Raw genomic sequence first — 25,502 nt, forward strand, 5'->3', positions numbered from 1 at the left:
TTGTTAACATAATCTCAAACTAGAAAATTGTTTTTAACAAATAAAACTCAATCAAATTTATTTATTATTTGAAAATAAATTTTAATTCAGAATGATTTTATTCCTAAATTTATAAATAAATTGTAAAACTAAAATTTTGAAAATATATTACCCTTGAAATAAATTTTATGTTTTAAATTTTAAAAAAATTGTTAATTTTAATTTATTTTCTTTTTTCGCGGCTATTCTGTTAAAAAGTAAAAATGTTTTTTAAAAATTTCAGGTAAGTTGCGAGACACCTTCACCAGTTTCAACAACAACAAGTTCAGGTTCAGCTTCGAAAAAACGTAAAGTTGGTCGTCCAAGAAAGTTAATGTGCACTTTGGGAAGTTCAAGGCATTTTACTGAAACAATTGTTGCCAAAAAGCCAAAAAATAAAAATTCTCTTGTTGGTTATTTGCTGAATGCAAAAAATCGTCATCTTCAAAGCAAGGTTTGATTCAAAAAAATTATAATTTATTTTTACTATTTTTTTTTTTTTACCATTAATTTTGTTTTGTCTTTTTTTTTTGACTTTGCAGTTTGTGGGAAAAACAGGCTACACGCCACTTCCCTTTAAATCTGGTCTCGCATCGTCAAAATCAAATGGCAAAAGTCAAAAAGCCATGAAGCCAAAAGTAAAACCAGCAAAGCAGACTCCACTTCATAATAAGAACGTAATTAGTTCAATTATTGCTGAAAAGGCAAAGCTGAGTCAGGTTTCAAAGTTGGAGAAACAGGGAGGTAAAGTAAAACCAAAATTAAAAGCCGAGGCAAAACTAAAAACTTGGGAGGATGAAGAGAGCGCCGATTGGAGCGGAATTGATAATTTACAAATAATAAACGTTCCGGAAATTTCAAAGGTAATTATTTAAAAAATAAAACCCTTTTTTCTATTTACAATATTTTTTTTTTCTCAATTTCTCAGGATTCAGAGGAAATTGTCGAGGAAAAAGAAGAGAAAGAAGAAAAAGAAGAAAAAGAAGACGAAGAAGAAGAAGGAGATGAAGAAAAAATTGATAAATTAAAGAAGAAAAAACGAAAATCAAGTTCATCATCGCCAAATAGACGAAAGTCAATTGAGAAAAAAGATGCTAAACGACGTAAATCAAATGATTGTAAAGAATGCAGAGAATGTGTAAAAGCAGCAAAAGCCGAAAGAAATGAGAATATTGTAAATAAATGTAAACTGACATCGGCACATCTTGCAATTGATCAATTGAGAGTTCTTACAGCAATGGGAGGACTTTTTTATGCTGGTCGTTTAAGTGCAGTACAAGCTCCTGACATTTATGCAATAACTCTCGATGGTGAGAGAGGAAATCGACCTCATATTCATTCACAAGAAGAAATTCTCCGCGATGCTGTAAGTTTCAAAAGAAATGAATTATTTAATAAATTTAGAAATTGACTTTCAATTAAAAATATTCTCAATTAAAAGTATTCTCAATTAAAAAAATTATTTGATTAATTTATAATAAAAATGCCTGAAAAATTTTTTTAAAAATAAAATTACAGATCGTGGAAGTTTGTCCTTCGTCAACAAAAGAATTGCCACCGGGAACAAGACTTTGCGCCTATTGGAGTCAACAATACAGATGTCTTTATCCTGGCACATCAGTGGAACCAACTGAACCTGATCCTGATTTAGATGAAAAATTCGTGAGTGTTGAATTTGATGATGGCGATAGTGGAAGAATTGCTCTCGATGATATTAGACTATTGCAACCTGATTATCCTGTTGTTGGTGAGTAAAAACATAAAAAAAAAAAAATACAATTAAAATTTAATTATTTTGGTATTCCTTTTTTTTTAGAATACGATCCAAATCCTCTATTAACTTTGGGTAAACGTCGAAGACAGACGTCACTTTCAACGGAGGAGAAACGTCTTTCAACATCGTCACAGGGAAATTCGTCACATTCATCAATAGGTAATTCTTCATTTTCATCATTGTCTTCCGAGGATAAAATAATGGAGCAAAAAAATCATGATGAGACAAATGTCATTGCAACTGATGATTATTGGGAACGAAAGAGAATGAAGAAACGAAGACGTGATAAATTGAAGAGACTTCAGGAAAGTCAAGAGGGCAAAAAGAAACACAAGAGACACAAATGTTGCGAGGAACATCGTAAACATAAGCACAGAAAACATAGAAAGCATAAACATAAGCACAGTCATCACAGTAACAGCGAAGCCAGTCATAATAGGTTAATAAACATTTTTTTTTAACTGTTTTTAAAATTTTTGTAATTTTAATTGAATTTGTTTTTTTTATAAAAGAATTTAATATTTTGTTTCTTTTAATACAGTGGAGGAGAAAGTTGTTCTGGACAAAAGAGCGAGGAAGAATTACCGATTAATATAAATTCACAAGTTGAGAAAGAGGAAGAGAAAGAAAAAGAAAAAGAAAAAGAGAAATATATTTGGAGAATTGAGGAGAGTAAAATTCAAATTTCTGATGTGGCAATTGATAATAATGATGATGAGGAAAATAAAATTGAAAAACAAAAGAAAATTGAAAAGAAAGCAAAACCAAGAGAAAGACAAGAATCAGTTGAGAGTCGTAGTAAAATGGCTGCATTTTTACCAGCGCGACAACTATGGGGATGGGCTGGTAAAGGTTATAGACGACCTGGGGCAAAGGGACGTGCTAAGAAACAATTTTTCAAGGCAATTCAAAGAGGCAGTGAAACTATACAAATTGGTGACAGTGCAGTATTTCTTTCAACAGGACGACCCGATCGTCCCTATATTGGCAGGATAGAATCCATGTGGGAAACATCGAGTTCGAATATGATTGTCAAGGTTAAATGGTTTTATCATCCTGAGGAAACGGTTGGTTGTCCATCAAATTTAAAATATCCAGTAAGTTAATTTTTTTCTTTCTATTTTTATAAATTAAAAAGTAATTTTTTCTACCATTTTCAAAAAAAAAAAAATTTTTAACTATTTTATTTACACAATGTTTCGCTGTCCAGAAGGACTATAAAAATAGGCGAAGAAAAAATTATTTTCCTTTATTATTAATTTTAAAAAAAATTTCCAACTTTTTGTAAAATCAATTTTCTTTTTATATTCAATTTTGTGAATTCATTTAAATCAGGATTGACACAAAATTTGCAAAAATTATTTGAATTTTAAAAAATTAGATTTTTAATTCAAAAATCTATAATTAAATTAACAATTTTATTTATAAATTGAACAAAATTAATTTAGCAAAAAATTTTAGAAATAATTAAATTTCTTGAGATTATAAATTTAAATTTTGTGTAAATTTGTATTTAAAATTATTTATCTCTTTCAAAAAGTAATTAAATAATAATGGATTTTTTTTCTCCATATTCTCTATAATTTAATTACTTTTTGAAAGATTTACAATAATTTTGAATTTACAAAAAATTTAAATTTATAAAAAAATAAAAAAAAGTACACAAATTCTTTTTTTTTAAATTACAAAAAGTAATTAAATTATAGAAAAATTTTGAGAAAAAAAAAATCCTCTATAATTTAATTACTTTTTGAAAGATTTAAATAATTTTAAATACAAATTTACACAAAATTTAAATTTATAATCTGAAGAAATTTAAATTTTTTTGTAAATTTGTATTCAAAATTATTTATCTCTTTCAAAAAAGTAATTAAATTATAATGGATTTTTTCCTCAAAATTCTCTATAATTTAATTACTTTTTGAAATATTTACAATAATTTTGAATTTACAAAAAATTTAAATTTATAAAAAAGTAAAAAAATTACACAAATTTTTTTTTTTAAATTACAAAAAGTAATTAAATTATAGAAAATTTGGAGAAAAAAAAATCCTCTATAATTTAATTACTTTTTGAAAGATTTAAATAATTTTAAATACAAATTTACACAAAATTTAAATTTATAATCTGAAGAAATTTAAATTTTTTTTGTAAATTTGTATTTAAAATTATTTAAATCTTTCAAAAATTAATTAAATTATATAGAAATTTGAAAAAAAAACTTTTTTTTGAAATAATTGAATTAAAAAAAAAAATTTGATTAAAGTTAATGAAAATAATTAAGTTAACTGTGAGAGTTTTCGAAAGAATTGAATTTTAGAAGACTAAAGATTTTCAAAAGTAATTGAAATTCATGTAAATTTATTTTATTCAAATTTATCTAAAAATTTCAAAAAGTAATTAATTTTTAGAAAATTTTTAATTGACTATTATTTAAAATAATTGAATTTTTGAAAAATTTGAATAAAATCCATTGAAAATAACTATGCTAAGAATTTTATAAAAACAATTTTAAAAAGTAATTGAAATTTAGATAATTTTTAATTCAAATTTTTTTTTTAATAATTTTTTTTAATTAGGACTAAAAATATGTCAGTTTTTTGAAAATTTTTTTTATACCATTTAAGAGCCCTAAATTAGCCCTAAATTTTTTCGAAATAAATTTTTGAAAATAATAATTAAATTAATATATTAATTAATTAATAATTAAATTAAATAATTTAAAAGGGGTGAAAGTATTACTTCCAAGTTTACCGATATAAAAACATTTTCGATAAAATTCAAAGATAAAAATTACAATTTTTTTTTTTTTTACATTTTTCACAGTAAAAATGGGTAATTGTAATTTTTTTCTTGTCAACAGGGCGCATTATTTGAATCGCCGCACATGGATGAAAATGATGTGCAGACAATATCACATAAATGTGAAGTGCTTCCACTTCCGGATTATACTGAAAAATTAGGTAAAGAGCCACACAGATATTTGACAATTTACGATAACAACGACATTTATTATTTGGCTGGATATTATGATCCAACAACTTACTTATTGACTCTACAACCTGGTGTTGTTTGAGATCAGCTTAAGCTGACGATTAAGTTAACAGGCGTTACTTAAAAAAAAATATCGTCAGCGAAAATGGATTTAAAACAAAGAAAATTGTACGAAATCTACGAATCATTAATTATGATCGCTGGTCGAGTTTTTCTTTGTGGTTTTACAAAGAATGTAAACCACAAGAAGTGTTTTTTGGTAGATTTTGGCCCTGGATGGTTGAGATAAGCTTTTTTTTTATTGCTGGCAAAAAACTGAAATATATGACAAAATTTAATTTTTGAAAAAAACAATGTTCAACAAATGAAGAACATAAAAATATCAATTTTTATTTTTTTTCGTTCTCTTTTTTTTTTGTTGATTCTTCTATATTTGTCAAATATTTCAATTTTTTTTTTTCGAATGAGAAACTTGTTAGCGAGGATAAGATGCAATAACAATGTGAGTGGCATTAACGAGTTAAAGTTCGTCGATATCGAACTTGATATTTGTAAATAGTGTACATAAAAAATAGTTTCTGAGATGTAATTTTAAGAGAAAAAAAAACAAGGCGAAAAAATATTAATAAGTTGAACCTTGTGAAATAATGGTATCGAAAGAGGGATAATTTTTTTTTGTTTTTGACTTTTTAAGCGAAGAAAAAAATTTTCAATCTTAAAAAGTCAATAATTAAGAAGCATAAAGACATGTTTTTGATTCCATTAAAAAAGAATGAATGAACGAAAAAAAAAAAAAACTGAAAAAGTTTTTTGGATACCAGATTATTGGTGCTATATAATTTTTTTTTCTCGCAGTACATTTTTATTATTCATAAAAAAAAATGTACTTTTTTTCAATTAAATTCGCTAAAATTCGTTTCTCTTTTAAAAACTCAAAACGGGTAATGAAAAAAAAAAAACAAACCCGACTGTGCAAAATATTAGGATTAAGGATTTTTTAAGAAATCATTTTTTATATTCTGCTGATGACTCATCGTGCAAGTGACTTGCGACAAAACTAAAAATTCTTAAACAATTTACATGCTTATTAGTAGGCCCCAATCTTTATTAAGCATTGTGTTTGTGAACGCTTGTTACCCTCGGTTAAGTAGTTTTTCTTTTTTCCTATATATATATATAATAGAGACTTTGCAGGCCTTGGGTGATAAAAAAAATATTTTTTTATTTACGATAATTCAGAATTTTCTATTCCGATATATTTTTAGTTTTTTCAAAGTATTTTATTTTCTTTAAATTTTTCTATATTTTATTTTTTCTTAAATATTTTTGATCGCTTTTCTCTATTTTTTATACTTTTTAATAATCAGATTAAAAAAATCTGTGTGGAAAAAATAAATATTTGATATACAAATTTTAAGAGTTAAATGTTAATGTATTAAACTTTTAATGTTTATTAAATGTTTAACTGTAACTTTTCCTAATTAAATGTTTAACTGTGACGATTTAAATTTATCAAAAACGAAAAATTGATTTAAAATTTTAATTTAATTTATAAAATTCCTTTTTTTCTTCTAATTTTTTAAAAACACCCAAAAGAAATAATAAAGGCTGCGCTTTTTTTTAAGCGACAAGGTCTAATATACGATTTTAGTACAAAAACACACAATAAAAGAAAAAAAAAAAAAATCTCGCGAATTTCATTTATGCGAGGAAAACTGTGGCTAAGCGAGTGAGAGTTGTAAAGAAAGATCGTGGCAATTGAGTTAGTGCAATTTAAACAGGAGGTGTACTTAGTGGTTACTTATTAAGGACAGTATTTCCTATACTCGTACATATATATTTACAATTCTGTATTTGAAAATTAAAAAAAAAAGAAATTTAATACTATTTGGAAAAAAATACACAGTACTGTAATAATATTTATAAGTATAGGAATTTCTTCTGTACATAGGAGTTACATTCTTTACTCAGTTGTGTATTTTTTAAAATACAAACCGTGTAAGAAAAAAAAAAATGTGACTAAAAAGCATTTTTCTTTTGACTTTTACTATTCGTCCGTGCGAAGTCTGTTAGATTAGAAAATAATAATTCAATCATTGCAAGATTTAAAAAAAAAGAATTATTAATCATAAAATAGTATTTTTCCATTTAAAAAGAAAAGAAAAAAAAAATTTATGTAGCTTAAAGGAGAGAAAAAAAAGAGGCAAATAGAATTACCATTTAAAAAAAAAAAAATTGTACGTTCGTCCAGGGTGTGCTTTCTAGATACTCTCATTGGCTTATATTATTATAAATATATATATATACAATATACATATATATATTTATGTAAATATGTAAATTTGTCTTTCGAAAAATCAGTTTCCAATATAAATAACTGATTATATTATCTCGCCTCCCCTTCTATATTTGAATTTGAAACAAAGTGTCCTGTCTTGGAGAAAAAATTGGCCTTAAATCTTTTTCGAAATAAATTTAATTATAATTGTTAATTAACAAAAATGGCCTACGATTTCTTGTTCAGCCTCGTGTTTCGATAATAATTAAATACAGGGTGTCTTGCATAGAAATTTAGAAGAAAGTCGATCTCGTCGAGATAATAATAAGCTACTTCTTGCTAGTTTAGTTTCAATTAAAAAAAAAAAAAACCAAGTCACAAAAATATAACTATTTTCCTTTACATTCGAAAAATTTTATTTGAAAAAAATTTCAATTTTAAAAATATAATTTTATTTTAATTTCTTTTAAAAAAATTTATTTATTTGAAAAGTATAATTTATTTTAAAAAAATACTTGTACTAAAAAACCTTCGAATCCAAAATGTAAATGAAAGAAGAAAAATAGAAATATATATTGTAGTATTAATAAATTTAATAATTTACTATAAGAGAGGCGAAAATGTCTAGAGATTACATAAAATAAAAAAAAAAAGTAGAAAAAGAATTATTTTTTCATAGATTCAAAATTGATATAAATATAAATATATAAAATATATATTTTACTAATATGTGGATCGATTCCGAGGTCGATGTTTGTATGATAAAAATAAAAAATGTTATAATGAATCACGAGGATGGAAAGAAAATTATCCATTGTTCGAATCAAAAAGAAAAAAAAAGTCTGAAAAATGAATACAAGAAAACTGAAAGGGGGAGGTCAAAGGGAAAATGAGAGATAAATATTATAGAATAAGTTTCCGTTTCTATTTTCCTACCTAAATGTTTAGAGACATAAGTCGATATTAAAATGAAGATAGGAAAGAAGAGAAAATATTGTATTTTGCCTATTTAAGGAAAAATTCACGACTTGCCATAATGCAGGGGCAAAATAATAAATTGAAACCTTGCCGTTTACTCATCAGTAAAGTACAAATTGTAAATTTTAAGAAGTCAACCAAAAAAAAAATTCAAGTGAATAATATTTTTCAAAATACATTTCTTTCTTAAAGAAACAAAAAAAAAACAATGGTATTTGTTTCAATTTGTTAAATTGGTTTTCCTGCATAATGTTAAAACATTCAGAGGCGAAAATAAATCTCTTGAAATTTTATTGTTCTTCATTGAAATGAATTGATTTCTTCATTAAAACAATGAAAAAAAAGTCGTTTTTAATAATTATATAAAATAAAAAATTAAAAAAATTTTTTTTTGCTTTAGTTTTTGAAAATTTATTTTTATATATTTTTTATATGCATTTATTATTTTAAAGAGTGAAAATTTTGTTTATTTTTTTTTTTTCGTTGTAAAAATGAAGAAATTTTGTCATTAACAATGAAACGCTAAATGCTTCTATATAGATGAAAAAAAAAAAGAAATAGCTTTACAAATCCGCATATATTAGTCGCATATATTATATTAGTCGCAGACTAACACGCACACTCGCACACTGATAAAAAAAAAAAAAAATTCGCGACGAATAATGAACAAGAGAAAAGAATTGTATTAAATGAATAAAAGAAATAAAAAAAAAATAGAAAAAAGAGTGTGACAGAAAAGTGAGTGAGAGATAAAAGTCAGGAATAAACAAAAAAAAAAAAAAAAACAACAAACAAACAAACGCAGGCGTACACAAGATCACACTTGTTTATTTCTGTCATCTAAATACTTGGCCAACAATAAAATGCATATTAGATGTGCGTGTTATTATTTATAAAAATCCTAATTAGAATTTTAGTTCCTTCTATGCGAAAAATTAAAAAATTATCGCATTTTTATATAAAATTTTGTGTAATATTATTAATTTAATTAATAATAGTAGTAGATATTTATAATATAAAAAATTTCCAATTTTTTATAATTAAATATTATCTTTTGTATGATTATTTAATGTTCCTTCAAAATTTATTTCGTTTAAAAATTGATTTAAATTTATCATTTCTGTTAAATAGTATAATTTTTTTTTAAAATAGTAAAATTTTTTTTTTCACTTACCATATATTTAGAAGAAAAATGTAGTTAAAATAATAGCAATTCCGAAAATTTTCAAACGTTATTGGCGGGAAAAAGAAATATCCAGTGGTGACATATTGCATCAGTTTATAAAACTAACTCCGTTTTTTTTCTGTATTACCGACTTGAACTCTCATTTCTATTGGTTGTCTGAAACAAATTGGAATATTTTTGAATTTTGAAATCTTTTTAAATCAAATTTTTTTGTAAAATAATTAAAAAGGTAATATTAGTTTATAATTTTTCCCAAAAAAAAGCGAACTTTAATTTACTGGAATAATTAAAAATAAACCAAATATTAGTTTATTTATTCCAAAAAATCGAACTTCAATTTACTTATTTTGGAATAATTAAAAATAAAAATATTAGTTTATAATTATTCCAAAAAAGCGAACTTTAATTTACTTATCCTGGAATAATTAAAAATAAACCAAATATTAGTTTATTTATTCCAAAAAAGCGAACTTTAATTTACTTATCGTGGAATAATTAAAAATAAACCAAATATTAGTTTATAATTATTCCAAAAAAGCGAACTTTAATTTACTTATCGTGGAATAATTAAAAATAAACCAAATATTAGTTTATAATTATTCCAAAAAAGCGAACTTTAATTTACTTATCGTGGAATAATTAAAAATAAACCAAATATTAGTTTATAATTATTCCAAAAAAGCGAACTTTAATTTACTTATCGTGGAATAATTAAAAATAAACCAAATATTAGTTTATTTATTCCAAAAAAGCAAACTTTAATTTACTTATTTTGGAATAATTAAAAATAACAAATATTAGTTTATAATTTTTCCAAAAAAAAGGGGAATTTTAAATATTACTGTCGCACAAATCAAAAATTGAAAATTTACCATTGGTTTAAAAATTTTTGCAATCTACAAAAATATATTTAAATAATAATTCGTAATTCATTCAAATATTTCAATAAATAAAAAAAATTTGTTTCTTTTTCAAAAAATTTAATCTCTAAATTAATTTTAAATTGAAAATAATTGAATAAACAAATAACGAAATTGAACTACTGTAATAATTGAAAAATATTATTTTTCTCAAAAAACAATAATTATTATTGAAAAATAATTCAATAACACGATTTTCATTCTAGGGCAGCAGTAAACTAGAACTGTAATAGGTAATATTTTCCAGAATAAATGGACATTTTTAGCACGTGGCTCTCTAAACATTGAAAAAAAAAAAATGGAATTTCCGTTTCTTTTGCCGCAACATCGAGTCATTATTGTGGCAAAGTAATGATAATTACTGTCATAATGGAACTTCAGATAACTGTGGGAGTTCAAATTTGTTACTATTGCTATGGCAAAAAAAAAAAAGGGGGAAAAAAAAATTGTGGTAAAGCCATTGTATTTCATCGTCGTAACGATATAGTGACTTTATCGTATCTTATGAAATTGACTCTGAAATTGAGTTTAACGGTGTTTTAAATCTTCTTTTATTGAAATCGTGCAACTCAATATTATAAAACGCATTTTATCATACCAAGAAGTTAGTGGAAAATAATAATTCAGTAATTTTTTTCTTAATTGAAAAAATTTTCATTATATAAAAAAATAGAATTAAAAGTACAAAATTTATTTTTTTTTAGTTCTTTAGTTACTTTTTAAATGAATTAAGAATTTTTTAGTAGTATAAAAAACAAATCTTTTGATATTAAAAAAAAAGAAAGTTTTTTTTCGTTTATAAAAGGAGACATAAATCCCGTAAACTGAAAGTAAATTCTTATTTATGTCAGCAGTGATGTAATTGATCTAAAACAAGTTTTTTGAATAAAAAAAATTGGTTTACTTTCTTTTTTTATTTTTAAATTTGCTTTTGCGAAAAAAAAACAAAATTTGTCACTCACCACATTTTTTTATTGTCCTGATTGTTGCCAAATATTTTCATCTGTAAAAGAAATAATAAATTAAATAAGTGAATTATTTTTTTTTATAAATAAATAAAATTGCAAAAAAAGGAAATTAATATAATCTCTAAAAAAAGGAATAATAATTGGGAATTAGAAAATTAGTTTTTGAGTAAAAGTGAAGGCGCTCACAGCATCTCGCGCAATTACATAAAAGGGTAAATAATAAATGTATAATAATTTGAAGACTACGATTAATGTCCTCTCTTTTATTTATGAACTATGTACGTAGGAACTGCCAAGTTAGATAAAACCGGTTTGCATTTAATTTTCCACTTGTGTCTAAAGACGGGTTGATCGACCAATTGAAACGGTTTTTGCATTTTTCTTTTTTTTTTTTCTCTCATTAATGAGTAAATAGTAAAGTATATACCCGGACCTAATAAGTGTACTGGCACTTAATACATACACATACAAAAAGGTTACAAGAGCATCGATTTTGAAATGTCTTGACAATTTTATATAACCACAATATTTTCCAATTTGAAAAACGCAAATTACTATTAACTATTTTATCGTATTTAAAATTTATACTAATAGTTAATAAAAAAAAAAAAAAATTACTAATGGATTTTCATTTGCCATTTATTAAAATAAATTTTATTCAAATTTTATTTTACCAAAATTCGATTATTTAAAAAATTAAAAAATTTTCAGAGAATTTTTTTTCTGTGATAAATCTTAATAATTAATCTTTATAAAACAATAGAAGCGACAGGGATTTGATATCTTGGAGAAAAATGAAATTTCATTATTTCTTTTGAGCTGTACAACTCTTTTTTTCTCTCTTCTATATCTAGCGTAATTATTTCACACGTTCTGTTATGTATATATATGCTTTCCTTTGAGAAAACAGTGAATTTACTTTGGAGAGTAAATGGATTGAATTTAATCAGTGCTCTGTAATCTATTTGTAGCTTGCGTGGTATATACATTAACTTTTGTACGATAATACACTTTTTTTTTTTTTTTTTTTTTATTCGCCAAGTAAATAATATATAACTTTTGTCGCGTGGGAGCAAAACTTTCTTATACCGAAATAATAAAATAAAATGTTATTTAATTTCACTAATCATTATTTACCATATTTAATTATAAATACTCATCCTTTGTAATTTACTTTAAACAAAAAAGGACATGAATTTTAAATTATTTTCATTTTGAATAAATTATAATTATTTCAATCCTTTTGTGATTTATATATTTTATTATTTCTTTTCTCGTTTTGTAAATTAATATTTGCAAAAGAAAATTATATAAATTTGACCCCTTTGAATTAATTTATAGAAATTCTCAACTTTTTCTCACAGACAAATAAAGAAAAATTTGAATTTCCATATATATTATGTTCAATGAGGTATATTATTATTTTTTTTTCATTCTAGAATAAATAAAAAACAATGTATGTCTTCTTAAAAAAAAAACAACTTACCCGTAAGCTTCTTGGTGAGAAAGCGGAATTTTATAATTGCATTTGCTGCTCGATCAATACTGCATTTTTATTTAATTGCCCCGCGTAGATCACGTTTAATCATATAAAACATAACTGGACCAAGAGTCTGCAATCTGTAATAAAAATATCATCATAAACACAATAATTATGGGAAAATTGTTTTTTTTTCATTAATAAACAGATAATTAATAATTGTAAAAATTATTTATAATTTCGAATAATTAATAAATTGTGAAAAATATTTACAATTTTTTAATATTATTATAATTAATAAATTTAAATTATTTACAATTTTCAATGTTATTATAATTAAGTTGAGAATTTTTTATTATTAATTAATTGGAATTTAAATATTTTTTTCAACTATTTTACAATGGAATATGAGATTGCAGTTATGAAAAAAAAAAAAATATGCCACGAGATGCTTGTAGATGAATGATTTATTAGCCCTATAAAGTTTATATTTAGACAAGAGAATAAAAGAGAGTTGCATTTTACGTGATGTTAAGAGGCAAAATTATGCAAAAAGCGGTATTTTTAAAAAACATTTATGTCAATTTGTACCACTTTTAAAAAAGAGTTGACCTTTTTTTACATGATTTTATTGTTACTATACTTTCTATTCTCTTTATTTAACAGTGCCTTCTTCTTATGTAAAACGTTATGTAGATGATATACTTTTTGCCCAAAAAAAAAAATTAAAATTCTTCCGCATTTCCTTATTTGTTTTTACAGCTGGAAAAATTATCGTTTTAAAATTTGTCATAAATATTTGTTTTTCGATCTTCAAAAAAGGAAAATACTGAACTGTATTTTCACGATCGTAAATTTAATAAAAAAATAAAAATAAAAAAAAAATAAAAAAAATTTAAAAAATAAAAAAAATTTTAAAAAAAATAATAAATAAAAATTAATATAAAAATAAATATTTGAAAATTAAAAAAGGTCCAAAGGAGCAAATTTAAAATAATTAGAAAGTCCAAAGGACAAAAAATCCATAATATTTAAAAGGACCTAAAGAGTCAAAAGAGACCAAAAAAATTCTCAAATTAAAATAATTTTCTATTTTTTTTACAGATAAAAATTTTTTATAATTTATAATTATTTCTGAACATATTGATCTAATTTTTTTTTTAATTTTTGAGACACGTGATTGATTACCTCCACGTGGTGTGTCTTGGAAACAATGTTGTTGAAATGCTTCAGTTATCAAAATTCTGGTTTTTTATTTCAACAACATTGGCGAAATATCAATCAATAATTTTTAAAATAAATTCTAAAAAAACAATTTCTACATTATTTTTGAAAATAAATTCTAAAAAAACAATTTCTACATTGTTTTTGAAAATAAATTCTAAAAAAAACAATTTCTACATTGTTTTTGAAAATAAAATTTTCCATTTTGAACTTTTTTTGGAATTTTCGTCCCTTGGACTTTTCAGTTTGGACATTTCGTAGTGTAATTTTGTTTTAAATTTAAAGAAACAATTATTTTTAAAATTGAACAAATTCCAGAAGTGAAATAAAAAAAAAAAAATCCACTAATTATCCAAACAAAAAAATTTTCATATTAATCGAAAAAAAGGTTTTACCAACGAAAATTGAAATGTATTTTTTAATTAATGATTCTTTTTTCGATTCCGAAAAAAAATTGAAATTGTTAACTTCCGACATTTAAAAGAAGAGAATCATGAATTTATTACTATGCGTGGTTGCGTTCATCTCAACTGATGCAGATCAGTATCTATATATATATATAAGTATTATTACACCGCAGGTCGTTCAACGAGAGTCAAGAAATATATATATATATATAGAGTACAAGTCCGCGAGAAAAACGCCTACGTCCCTCCATTGAATCAAAAGAGGAACAAAGAAGGCAAATAAATAATAAAACGGAGATAGAGTTAAAAAGAGAGAGGCCAAAGGGGGTTAGATGATATAGGAGTGAGAGGAAAATAAAACTTCTGGTCAAACACAAGACACTCCGCGTTCAACCGGTGAAGGGAACAGTTGTGTTTCTCGTGTTCAATTCTCTCGATTTCAAAAATTAAGAAAAAACAAATTCTAAAAACAAAAAAAAATGTGAATTTTTCAATTCCAGTGACAAAAAAGGAATAAAAAAAAATCAGTGTTTTAAAAAAGTGCAATTAAAAAAAAAAAATACTATGATTCGTAATTAAAAATTAAAAAAGTGTGTTGTGTATGTGAAATAAAAACGGAATTCAGAAAAGTTTCGGATTTCAAATATGGTTTGACTAAATTCCATCTCTGATTCATCGGCGCGGGAATGAATTTTTGTGTCTGAGAAGAAGAAGAAGAAGAAGAGGAAAAAAAAGTTGAGTGATTTCAATGCTTTGAAAAATCGCGGAGAGTTGAATGCTATTTTCACAAATTAAATGGAAATAATTCATAATTTCGAAATTTCCTAAAAAAAAGGAAGAAAGATTCATAAAAAAATAGAAGACTTTCACAATATATAAAAAAAAGAGAATAAAATCCAATAAGTGTTTGGAAAATAAAACCAAATGAAGGGAAAGTCAAATATAAAATTAATCGTCAAAGTCAATTAAAAAAAAAAGAAAAGTTGAAAGTAAAAAATTAAAAATAAAACAATAAAGGAAAAATAATTTTTAAAAATTAAACAAAAGAATAGAAAAAGTAGAAAGAAAGGAAATAAGGAAAATACAAATAAAAGAATAGTAAAGAAAAAGAAAAATAGAAGAATTGTAAAAAAAAAATAAAGGAAAATATAACAAAATAGAAGTAAAAAAAGACACCAAAGGAAAAGTATAAATACACCAAAGGGAAAGAAAAAAGTGGAAAAAAAAATTAAGTGTTAATCGGTCAAGAGTAAAAAATTAAACGCGAATTATTTAATATATTAGTTATAAAGGCCAAAGGATTTCAACACTGTGAGTTTCTATACAATATTGTTGGTCAGAAAGTGTGTTTTGTGAAAGTTTTTGTTTTTGCGTACCTGTCGTTTGAACTTTGCGCGCGCGATTCACCAAATGATTTCTGTTTTTTTTTCTCCGCAATGAGGCAAAATATTTGAACGAAGGAAAATTATTTTTTTTTTCCTCCCCCATCGTCAATGTGACAAACATTCTATTTTTTCGAGGTTGGAGAATGATCTTGGTGTATAAGATCCTGCTGCCCCTCGTGGGATTCCTGACCGTTGTCGTTCATGGTATGTATACTTGAATTAACATATTGCAAGTCCTGACCTTCTGGCTCCGGGATTAAAAAAAATAGAAACATGAGTTGCTCTCATGAAATGTATCAAACGATCCGTAACATTTCGATTATGCTGTAAAAAAAAAGAAAAATATAGTCATTTTATTGGAATTTCAATTGTAGAAAAAAGAATTGTAAAAAATTTCATTTGCGTAATATTTAGAAATTGCAGTATTTTATCTTTTTTTCTAATTTAATTGAATGTGCCTTTTTTTCCAATTTTCAATGATTCGTGAAAAAAGTCATAAAATAATTTTCTTTTTTTTATTTTTGATTCCCTCTAATCAGAAGCGAATTAATTATAGAAAAGAAATTCGCAATTAATCGTAATATTTTCTAATAAAGTAGCGATAAATAATTATTATTACTATTATCATTGTAATTATCGAAATCCGGTATGAGAATTGAGATGAAAAATAAAAGGAATTTCCCTTCTCCTGAGAGTTGATTGGTGACAAATTGTAATTAAGCCTTTAAAAAAAAAATAAATAAAATAATACAGTATATTTTGTTAACGCCTACTCGCGATCTACGTCCTCGTAGATTTTCTGGTGCCTCGAGGTCACCCGGTATATCCCGAGAGACTTTTATTCAACACTCAACGACTCTCACCTTCTCGAATTTACCTTTTTTTTATTATTCGCATTTTGTTATTTTATTCGCTCTACTTTTTTCAATAATTGACGCCAGCATGAACACTAAAAGTGAAATTAAAAATTTATCATTTTTTTATGAACTTGAAAATTTGTGAAATAAAATTGAAAATCAAACAAAATTGTAATAATAATAATTATATTATTTACTATTTTATTAATTGTTTATTAAAAAGAAAGCTTTTTAGAAAACGAGGAGAAATTGTGTATAAAATGTGAAAACCCCTTTTTTTCACTTTCGATTACTGACTTCTCTTTAAACCGGAAATAGGGGAGGATTGTCCACCTGTTCGTTGAAATTTAATATATAGGCGCGTTTGTATATATGACCCACTTTTTCCTGAACAAACACTGTCGTTATAAATGCAACTTTTTCTTTTAAGATCACTAACCAAGAGAGAAATAGTATCCGCACAAACCTGATATAGAAAAAATCCAGGGGAAAAGTAACTCGTGTTTCCTATAGGCGGTTATTTTCTCCGTCCTTGGTATCCATATGTGAAAATAATTTTTTTTTTAAATAAAACGCGCATCTACTTTCCTCTAAATATATATCTTTTTCCTCGTGTTCGTATATTGTTCCAAGATTCGACCTAGAAAATTACAATTCAGTTAGAAGATTTAAAATCGCAATTTCCAAATTATATTTCGAAATTAGAATTTTTAAATAATTATCATTCTTTTTACCTTGCAAAAACAAATTAAAAATTAAATTGTAAAATATTCCAAAAAATTTTCTTTATAAAAATTATTTATTAAAAGAAAGAAATTGGTTATCAAATGCGAAACAAATATTTACGTAAAAAAAAGAAATATTTAAAACCCAAAAATATTTGAGATCGTAAATTTAATAATAGTTATATTTTTAACGATCCTTTTTTTTATAGGAATTTTTCTGCTATTTTTTGTTTTTTCAATAAATAATAATATATAGTTTGGAGGAAAATTTAGAAAAAAAAAATTGTCTCAACTAATAATATATACGAGAAATATAAGTATTGGTTTGAAAATAATTTTTTTTAGAAAATAAAGTTCAAGAGAGAAAATAAAAATATTAAATTATTCTACTTGTGAATTCTTGACCAATTCGTCGGCGTTATACGACTAATTTCTTATGCAGTTTAAATATATAATTGTATTGCAACTCAATGCTCTCTGTCACGTTTTATTACACTTTCTGTCTTGGACGTTACTGAATTTTCGATTGACATTTACTTAATTGTCTCGCCTATTTTGTTCATTGTCTCTCCTTTTTCTATATTATTGTCTCTCATTTTCTATTATTCGAATAGTAAAAAAGACAATTGAGTTCACGATACAATTTTACCTTTGTAAATTCCTAATTGCCCTTAAAATTAAATAATTACAATTTTCATGTTCGGAGTATTAATTTTTTTTTCCTCTCTAATTAAATGTTGCGGATAATTATACATTTTGCTCGAGGGTAAAAATTAATTTTTTTCTCGAATATTTAAATTGAAAACTATTTCGCTAAATAAAAAAAAAATGCTGACTATATTTTGTTGAATCAATAATGATTTTAGGGAAAAAAAATTAAAAACAAATCTCAAATAATATTCTCGATAAAAAAAATAATTTCGATTTAATTACTAATTGTTTGGACAATTTATCAAAAAAAAAAAAAAAAAAGGGTGGGGAAATAAATTTTATCTTTAGTATAATAAATAAATAATTCCTAATGGAAAAAAATTTATATTTTTCTAAATTATGATTTGGAACTAGCAATATTAAACGCGCGCCAAATTGAGTATTTAATTGTTTGTTATAAAGAAATTAAAGATTAATATTATCAATAATAATTTAAATTTATTAGAATATTATTTCATATTAAATGATAATAATGAAAATTATTATTATATGTTATTAAATTATATATAAAATTGAATTATTTTCCAAATTTTCAATTTAAAATTCAATTATTTACCAAGTTTTCAATTTAAAATTAAATAAAATTCAAATATTACCCGAAATTTTAATTCAACATCAACTTAAATTAAATTATTATCCAAAATTTCAATTAAAATTCAATTATTTTCCAAAATTTCGAGTCAAAATTAATTATTATCAAAATTTTCAATCAACAATCAACTAAAATTAATTATTATCAAAATTTTCAATCAACTAAGATTAAATTATTTTCAAAATTTTCAATTTAAAATTCAATTATTTACCAAGTTTTCAATTTAAAATGAAATAAAATTCAATTATTTTTTAAAATTTTTATTCAAAATTAATTATCGAAATTTTCAATTTAAAATTCAATTATTTACCAAGTTTTCAATTTAAAATTAAATAAAATTCAAATATTACCCGAAATTTTAATTCAACATCAACTTAAATTAAATTATTATCCAAAATTTCAATTAAAATTCAATTATTTTCCAAAATTTCGAGTCAAAATTAATTATTATCAAAATTTTCAATCAACAATCAACTAAAATTAATTATTATCAAAATTTTCAATCAACTAAGATTAAATTATTTTCAAAATTTTCAATTTAAAATTCAATTATTTACCAAGTTTTCAATTTAAAATGAAATAAAATTCAATTATTTTTTAAAATTTTTATTCAAAATTAATTATCGAAATTTTCAATTTAAAATTCAATTATTTACCAAGTTTTCAATTTAAAATTAAATAAAATTCAAATATTACCCGAAATTTTAATTCAACATCAACTTAAATTAAATTATTATCCAAAATTTCAATTAAAATTCAATTATTTTCCAAAATTTCGAGTCAAAATTAATTATTATCAAAATTTTCAATCAACAATCAACTAAAATTAATTATTATCAAAATTTTCAATCAACTAAGATTAAATTATTTTCAAAATTTTCAATTTAAAATTCAATTATTTACCAAGTTTTCAATTTAAAATGAAATAAAATTCAATTATTTTTTAAAATTTTTATTCAAAATTAATTATCGAAATTTTCAATTAAAAATGAACTTAAATTAAATTATTATCGAAAATTTCAATTAAAATTCAATTATTACCCGAAATTTTAATCCAAAATCAACTTAAATTAAATTATTATCCAAAATTTCAATTAAAATTTAATTATTTTCCAAAATTTCGAGTCAAAATTAATTATTATCAAAATTTTCAATCAGCAATCAACTAAAATTAATTATTTTCAAATTTTCAATCAACAATCAACTAAAATTAAATTATTTTCAAATTTTCAATTTAAAATTCAATTATTTACCAAGTTTTCAATTTAAAATAAAATAAAATTCAATTATTTTTTAAAATTTCGATTCAAAATTAATTATCGAAACAATGCCAAAAAAACATTGGAAAATTTTAACCAACACAAAATAATGTCAAACAATACATTTAAAAAAAACAAAAGATCTATAACAAATACTAACTTCAGGTGTGGACAGAATGAACGAAAGATATTCACTATTATTATATGTAATTATAATTTTTTTTCTAAATTATTTACTTAATTGTTTCAATTTTATATTCTAAACAATTTATCAAATAAAGGAGAAAATAAATTTTATCTTTCTAATTGAATGAATGTGAATAATTAGTCAAATGGAAAAAAATTTATATTTTTCTAAATTTCAATGCCTTTTGAATTTTCGAATTTTTTTTTTCTCTTTCAAATCCACGTGAGTTCTTAATGAAAAAAAAAAAACGTGTTCTGCACGTATGGCCAGCAGCAATGGTACTTTATATATATCTCACTCTCTATTTTACGTTTCAAAGAGCCTAAATGTTACGCCTATCCCACCGTGAGCGCGTTTATCAGTACAATTTCCTTATGGAGTCGAGCGTTCACTCTTATAAATGTGTCCGTTCATTTCTACAAACTACATTATCACATACATGTACATATATATATATATATATAAAATAAAAGTACCTGTAAAGCTCCTTTGCGCGACGTTCTAATTTTCTTCTATAATATTCTTATAATGTAGTATTAGTGAGTTCGCCGGCCAGTTTGACCGACTCCTGCGAGTGGTTTGCTTTTATAAATTCAAAGTAGATTGACCGACAAAGCGTGCGAAGCAGAGGCATTCCCTTCGTTATTTACTATAAAATGTAATATATACAAGCAAAACTTGACTGCATCAAGAAAATAATATATCCACATTTCTTATAGAAACTTTGTGCATTTATAAAATATGTCTGAGGCACTCCTTTTGACTTCGTTTTGTATATCCCAATCAGGTCCGGATATATATTCAGTTCTGTAAATGATAAATATCAACATTAGAGATGTAAATGATTTTCATGATTTTTAAATATTACACCATTATTCCATTATTTTAGAAAATAAAATATTTGCGTAAAATACTTTCGAAATAAAGAAAATATGATATATAAATTAAAAATAATATTATATTGTAATAAATAAATAAATTAATTAATTAATTAATTAATATAAAATAATATAATAATAAAAAAATTTTTTTCGAATATTAAATTTGCTATTAAAAAATATAATTAGCAAAATTCAATTTGATTTACATAATTTTCATTTTTAGTAAAGAAAAAATTTTTTTTTCCAATTAAAAATTTGTTGAAAGAAATACAAGAAATTCTGTAATATAAAATTGTCATTAAAATGAAAAAAAAAAACGTTTCATTACCGAATCCTGTGTCATATATAATATATAATAAACGAGACCAGTACCTGATGTATTATAACATATATGAATGTTCTTTCTCAAGTTTAATCTCAAGGTTATTTTAAAATAGACACGCAGGAACTGCGATGGTGAAATAAATAATAGCTTAAATTAAATTGTAATTTTTTTCTTTATAATTCATTTGCATCATAAAGAATCGATCAAAATCTTAAATATATATCTTTTTGACAGACGAGGAAAAAAAAAATTAATGGATAAAGATGATACCTAATGCATTCTTTCAAATTCCTTTGTTATAAAACTATTTTTAATTTTTCTTTCCCTCGTATATTAAAACAAAACAAAAAAATTTCAATCTATCTTGATCTTTTTTCTCTATAATTATATTTAAATAAAATTTCATTTAATGACAATTATTTCTAGTAGAAATTTTTTCCATTAGAAATTAGTAAAAAAAAAATCGAGTTTATTTTCTCATTCCGTTAAACTAATTTACTTTAAAAATGAGAAATATTTTCTTTTCACATAATTGACTTTTTTTTCCATCTAAAATGACATTTATACTTTCTACTTGATCATTTAGTGACAATAATATTTCTATAAGCAAAAGAAAATTATTTCTTAATAACCTTACAATTAATTAATAAATAATATTAAAAATTCTAATAAAAAAATTCGTTAAAAGATAAAATTTAAATTAAAAAAATTAAAATTTCATTTCCACTTTCACTGGAAAATTTTTTTTTTAAATTGTCTTTTGCTAATTAACAACTATTTAGCTAATTAACAACTATTTTTTTCTCTAATAAAAAAATTAGTTATTAAAAAAGATAAAATTTAAATTTAAAAAATTAAAATTTCATTTCCACTTTCACTGGAAAATTTTTTTTTTTAAATTGTCTTTTGCTAATTATAAAAGCAACTATTTTTTTTTTGTGAGAAAAAAGGAATTGATTTATGATAACGATTTTTAATATGGAAATATAAATTCCTGAGTATATAACTCTTTTTTTTAAAATAGATCCATTGAATGTTGATCTTTCGAACTCGCGGAAACAAATAGAAAAATTCGATCGATTTGCGTTCTCAGACTTTTCACGCCTACGTAACTCTTTCAACACCAATCTCTTTCTCTCTCTTTTTCTCTCTTTTTCTCTCTTTTCATAATTTTATTAGTCTATAAATTAATTTCTGTTTAATAGAAACGAATTAAATTTTTAACTTTTTTTTCCATAGGAGAAAATTAATTTTTATCATAATAAATTTTAAAAAATAATTGTCGAGAACATTTTTATGAAAATGATTAAAAGGAATATAGATTTAGAGGTCAAATCACAGTGATTATTCTAATGTGCATTTGCAGTTAGACATAAATTGTTACAAGAAATTACAACAACAGGTGGCAAAGATGCGTAAATTACAAAAGAACCTTATTTCTTGCGCGAGGATATTATAAATATATACAGTGTCGCAATTTGAACGCAGGGCGGCATTTATTCTATAGCGATACGCTGTGTGGCACTTTAAACAATAGAATTTTGCAACCAAACATCATATATATATAAAATGTTCTGCTACCACTTGTCCAACGATAAAATCCCAAACAAGTTAACAAACTCTAAATTATAATATGCGCTCAATTCATTCAAAAATATTTCCATTCAACCAATTTTCTTTACGCCTTATTTACTATTCATTGATTCTAATTTGAGAACAAAATGAAAAAAAAAAAATTATATAAATCGTTCCAGTAAAAAAATTATTCATTTTCTATTTTTAAATTGATCAATTTTATTCATTATTTTATTAATTTAAATTTAATCGAAAATAATAAATTATTTGGAATAGTAAATAATTTTAATAATTCAAAAGAAAAATTTATTATAAATTAATAAATATATCGAAATTCTCGAAAAAAAATTAATATATTTTTTAAACTGGAATTTTTCACCCAAAAATTCTGGTGAACAAAAATAACAACCGGTTTCCATTTTTTTTTTTATCTACCAATAAAGTTCCCTCTCGGTAAATGGTTTACCTTTGCGTGAAAGTTATTGCCTAAAGCCCCATTTCGACAACTATAAATAAAAATACGAAATGCAATTTGAATTTTCCTTCTCAACAACTATGTCATTTAAAAAAAAAATTCAATTACTCGATACTGTAAAAATCAATTTCTCGATTAACGGTAAAATCCGCTCGTTATATATAGCTATATATAATATATGGTCAAGGTTAATACCAAGTTCTACATCTCGTTATCCTTTTAGGAAAATTCGTGCTATTCAATTTTTTTTATACGAATTGAATCTACATATTAAAAACAGATTTTTTTTTTTCTACAAAACCCTAGAAAAAAAATTTTTTGAAAGTCAAAGAGAAAATGTCTCATTAAAATCCAGATATTAGCAAATAAATCAAGAAGATGGAAAATTTATTTAAATATATAAAAAATAAATAAACCTACTTTTAGAAGGGAGGGGGGGAGATATAGAAATCCATTTAGAACGGATTTCCTTTCAAAGAGTTTAAAATATAGAAATTTCCCTCAAGATAAATAATTCATTAATCGAAGAGGATTATATAGAAGAAAAGTATATTCGAAATAAATTCTAAATTGAAGACCAATTTTGATGAGGATTTCAATTTTATGAATAAATTTTTGTATACGTTATTAATTTTCTATGAAAAAAAGAAAAAACCTGAAAAGCATGTATTTACTTTCTAATGTCAATTTCCCCCGTCAAATTAGGCTTTCAATTGTTTTTGAAAAAATACAACACGTATTTAAAAAAAAAAAAGAAACATAATGCATCAATTTTACCGTCGAGAAAAAAAAAAGTATTTCCTTGAAATTATAATCAATTACTGAACGAGAAAGAAGTAACCATTTTATGACTATGATGAAATTCATTATTGAAATATAATTTTCAAATTATTTAATGAAACAATTTTTTGAAATTCTTAAATTTTGTAACTGTATTAAAGTAATTACGAACTTATTATACTAATTATTACATTAATATTATATTAATATAATATTATTATTATTATATTATATTAATATTATATTATTATATTAATAAATAAAATTATTATATTAAAAGAATAAAAAATTGAAATTTCCAGTTTTTTTTAAGCAATAAAATAAAATTTGTAAATAAATTAAAAATTGAAATTTAAATTATTGAAAATAATAAAATTATATCAACTTGAATAAAATAAAAGAATAAATTTGAATTTAAAATTCAGAATTAATTTTAATTTAAATTCAAATCAATATAAAAAATTCTGATATTTAAATTTTGAGAATCATTGAAATTTTACTGGTTTAAAAATATTTTTCTATAAGCAAAATTATTTATAATTAACTGTAATCTAATTAAATGAAAGTTTCATCATATTCATTTCACTATAAATATAAATTAAACGAAAGTTTTCATCAACATTCTTCTACTATTTCATTAGAAATCGAAAACTAACTTTCCAGTATCGATTTCCTATATCAAAAAAAAAAATATATTTTCAGTTTGCACCAAAAAAAAACCAATTTTCTAAATCCTAATATAAAAAAAAAAAAAATCCTAATCTTTCAATACAAATTTGATTTGCGCCGCGTAAAACTATTTTCTATTCTTATTCATCATTCGCAATTCTTATAATGGATTATGGTTGTAAATCAAAATTCTTTTAAGGATATAAAAGCAACTTTGCTGAACGCCCTCCTCTCTTTTTAGTTCCGACGATATCGAGTATCCTCGGTGTATCGACCTCGATCATACGATATATAGCAGCCACACCTACTTTCTACCTTCCTGGACAATCGCCTCACTGCACACACGAATACAAAACCTATCAAAAAAAAAAAAAAGAAATATACATCTAGAAGAGAAAAAAGCAAATATGTATATTCAGAGTATATTTACTGTATCAAATGTACAGTTACATATATTCGAATACAATATTCAGGGTGGAATCGTGAATCGCAGGTCACTAGATATTTACTTCGAGGAGATTATTGTTGCATAAAACTTTAGCGAAAGTACACAGAGAATGTTTTTATTTAATTTTTATTCTCATTTAATCTCACCTTTGATTTAAATTTTTTTCTCTAATAAAAAAAAATTCGCTATTTTATTTTCCTATTTCTAATTTTTCGAAAAACTAAGAAAAATCAATTGTTGAAAGATACCCGTTATTGGAATTTTCAGAGTTTATAAAAACTGGTCGCTGACTTGTTTGTTCACCCTTTGAGAGTCTTTGGCATTCGTTCTTCGTCCCGCGGACATATACGAGTCTGGGTCACTCGGCTACAAAACGTCAAAGTCGAAATAACGGTGCTTTAAAGAA

General features: G+C 23.5%; 2 protein-coding genes and 1 long non-coding RNA gene across 7 annotated transcripts in view; 2 read left to right on the forward strand and 1 right to left on the reverse strand.

The window, feature by feature from the left end:
• LOC127282478 (uncharacterized) overlaps nucleotides 1–8,917 on the forward strand; it is a 107,327-nt gene extending 98,410 nt beyond the window's left edge. For all 5 annotated transcript variants that reach the window (XM_051306737.1, XM_051306742.1, XM_051306738.1 and 2 more), the window contains 7 exons: nucleotides 263–472; nucleotides 561–881; nucleotides 947–1,384; nucleotides 1,537–1,765; nucleotides 1,835–2,231; nucleotides 2,334–2,889; nucleotides 4,656–8,917. In XM_051306737.1, coding sequence (XP_051162694.1) covers nucleotides 263–472; nucleotides 561–881; nucleotides 947–1,384; nucleotides 1,537–1,765; nucleotides 1,835–2,231; nucleotides 2,334–2,889; nucleotides 4,656–4,868 — 2,364 coding nt within the window. In that variant the 3' untranslated portion in view covers nucleotides 4,869–8,917. The remainder of the gene's footprint in view (nucleotides 1–262; nucleotides 473–560; nucleotides 882–946; nucleotides 1,385–1,536; nucleotides 1,766–1,834; nucleotides 2,232–2,333; nucleotides 2,890–4,655) is intronic.
• Nucleotides 1–25,502, reverse strand: part of LOC127282482 (uncharacterized) — a 57,974-nt gene that overhangs the window by 23,296 nt on the left and 9,176 nt on the right. Inside the window, exons 5-9 of the long non-coding RNA XR_007843212.1 lie at nucleotides 20,420–20,750; nucleotides 16,909–17,109; nucleotides 12,603–12,736; nucleotides 11,111–11,151; nucleotides 9,217–9,384 (exon numbers count right to left, since the gene is read on the reverse strand). This is a non-coding gene — a long non-coding RNA (uncharacterized LOC127282482). The remainder of the gene's footprint in view (nucleotides 1–9,216; nucleotides 9,385–11,110; nucleotides 11,152–12,602; nucleotides 12,737–16,908; nucleotides 17,110–20,419; nucleotides 20,751–25,502) is intronic.
• LOC127282479 (sushi, von Willebrand factor type A, EGF and pentraxin domain-containing protein 1) overlaps nucleotides 14,289–25,502 on the forward strand; it is a 29,436-nt gene continuing 18,222 nt past the window's right edge. Inside the window, exon 1 of the mRNA XM_051306743.1 lies at nucleotides 14,289–15,816. Coding sequence (XP_051162700.1) covers nucleotides 15,756–15,816 — 61 coding nt within the window. The 5' untranslated portion in view covers nucleotides 14,289–15,755. The remainder of the gene's footprint in view (nucleotides 15,817–25,502) is intronic.

This window comes from Leptopilina boulardi, unplaced genomic scaffold, assembly GCF_019393585.1.
Source record: "Leptopilina boulardi isolate dan_hultmark-lab unplaced genomic scaffold, ZJU_Lbou_2.1 LbouV2_30, whole genome shotgun sequence".
Classification (NCBI taxonomy): Eukaryota; Metazoa; Arthropoda; class Insecta; order Hymenoptera; family Figitidae; genus Leptopilina; species Leptopilina boulardi.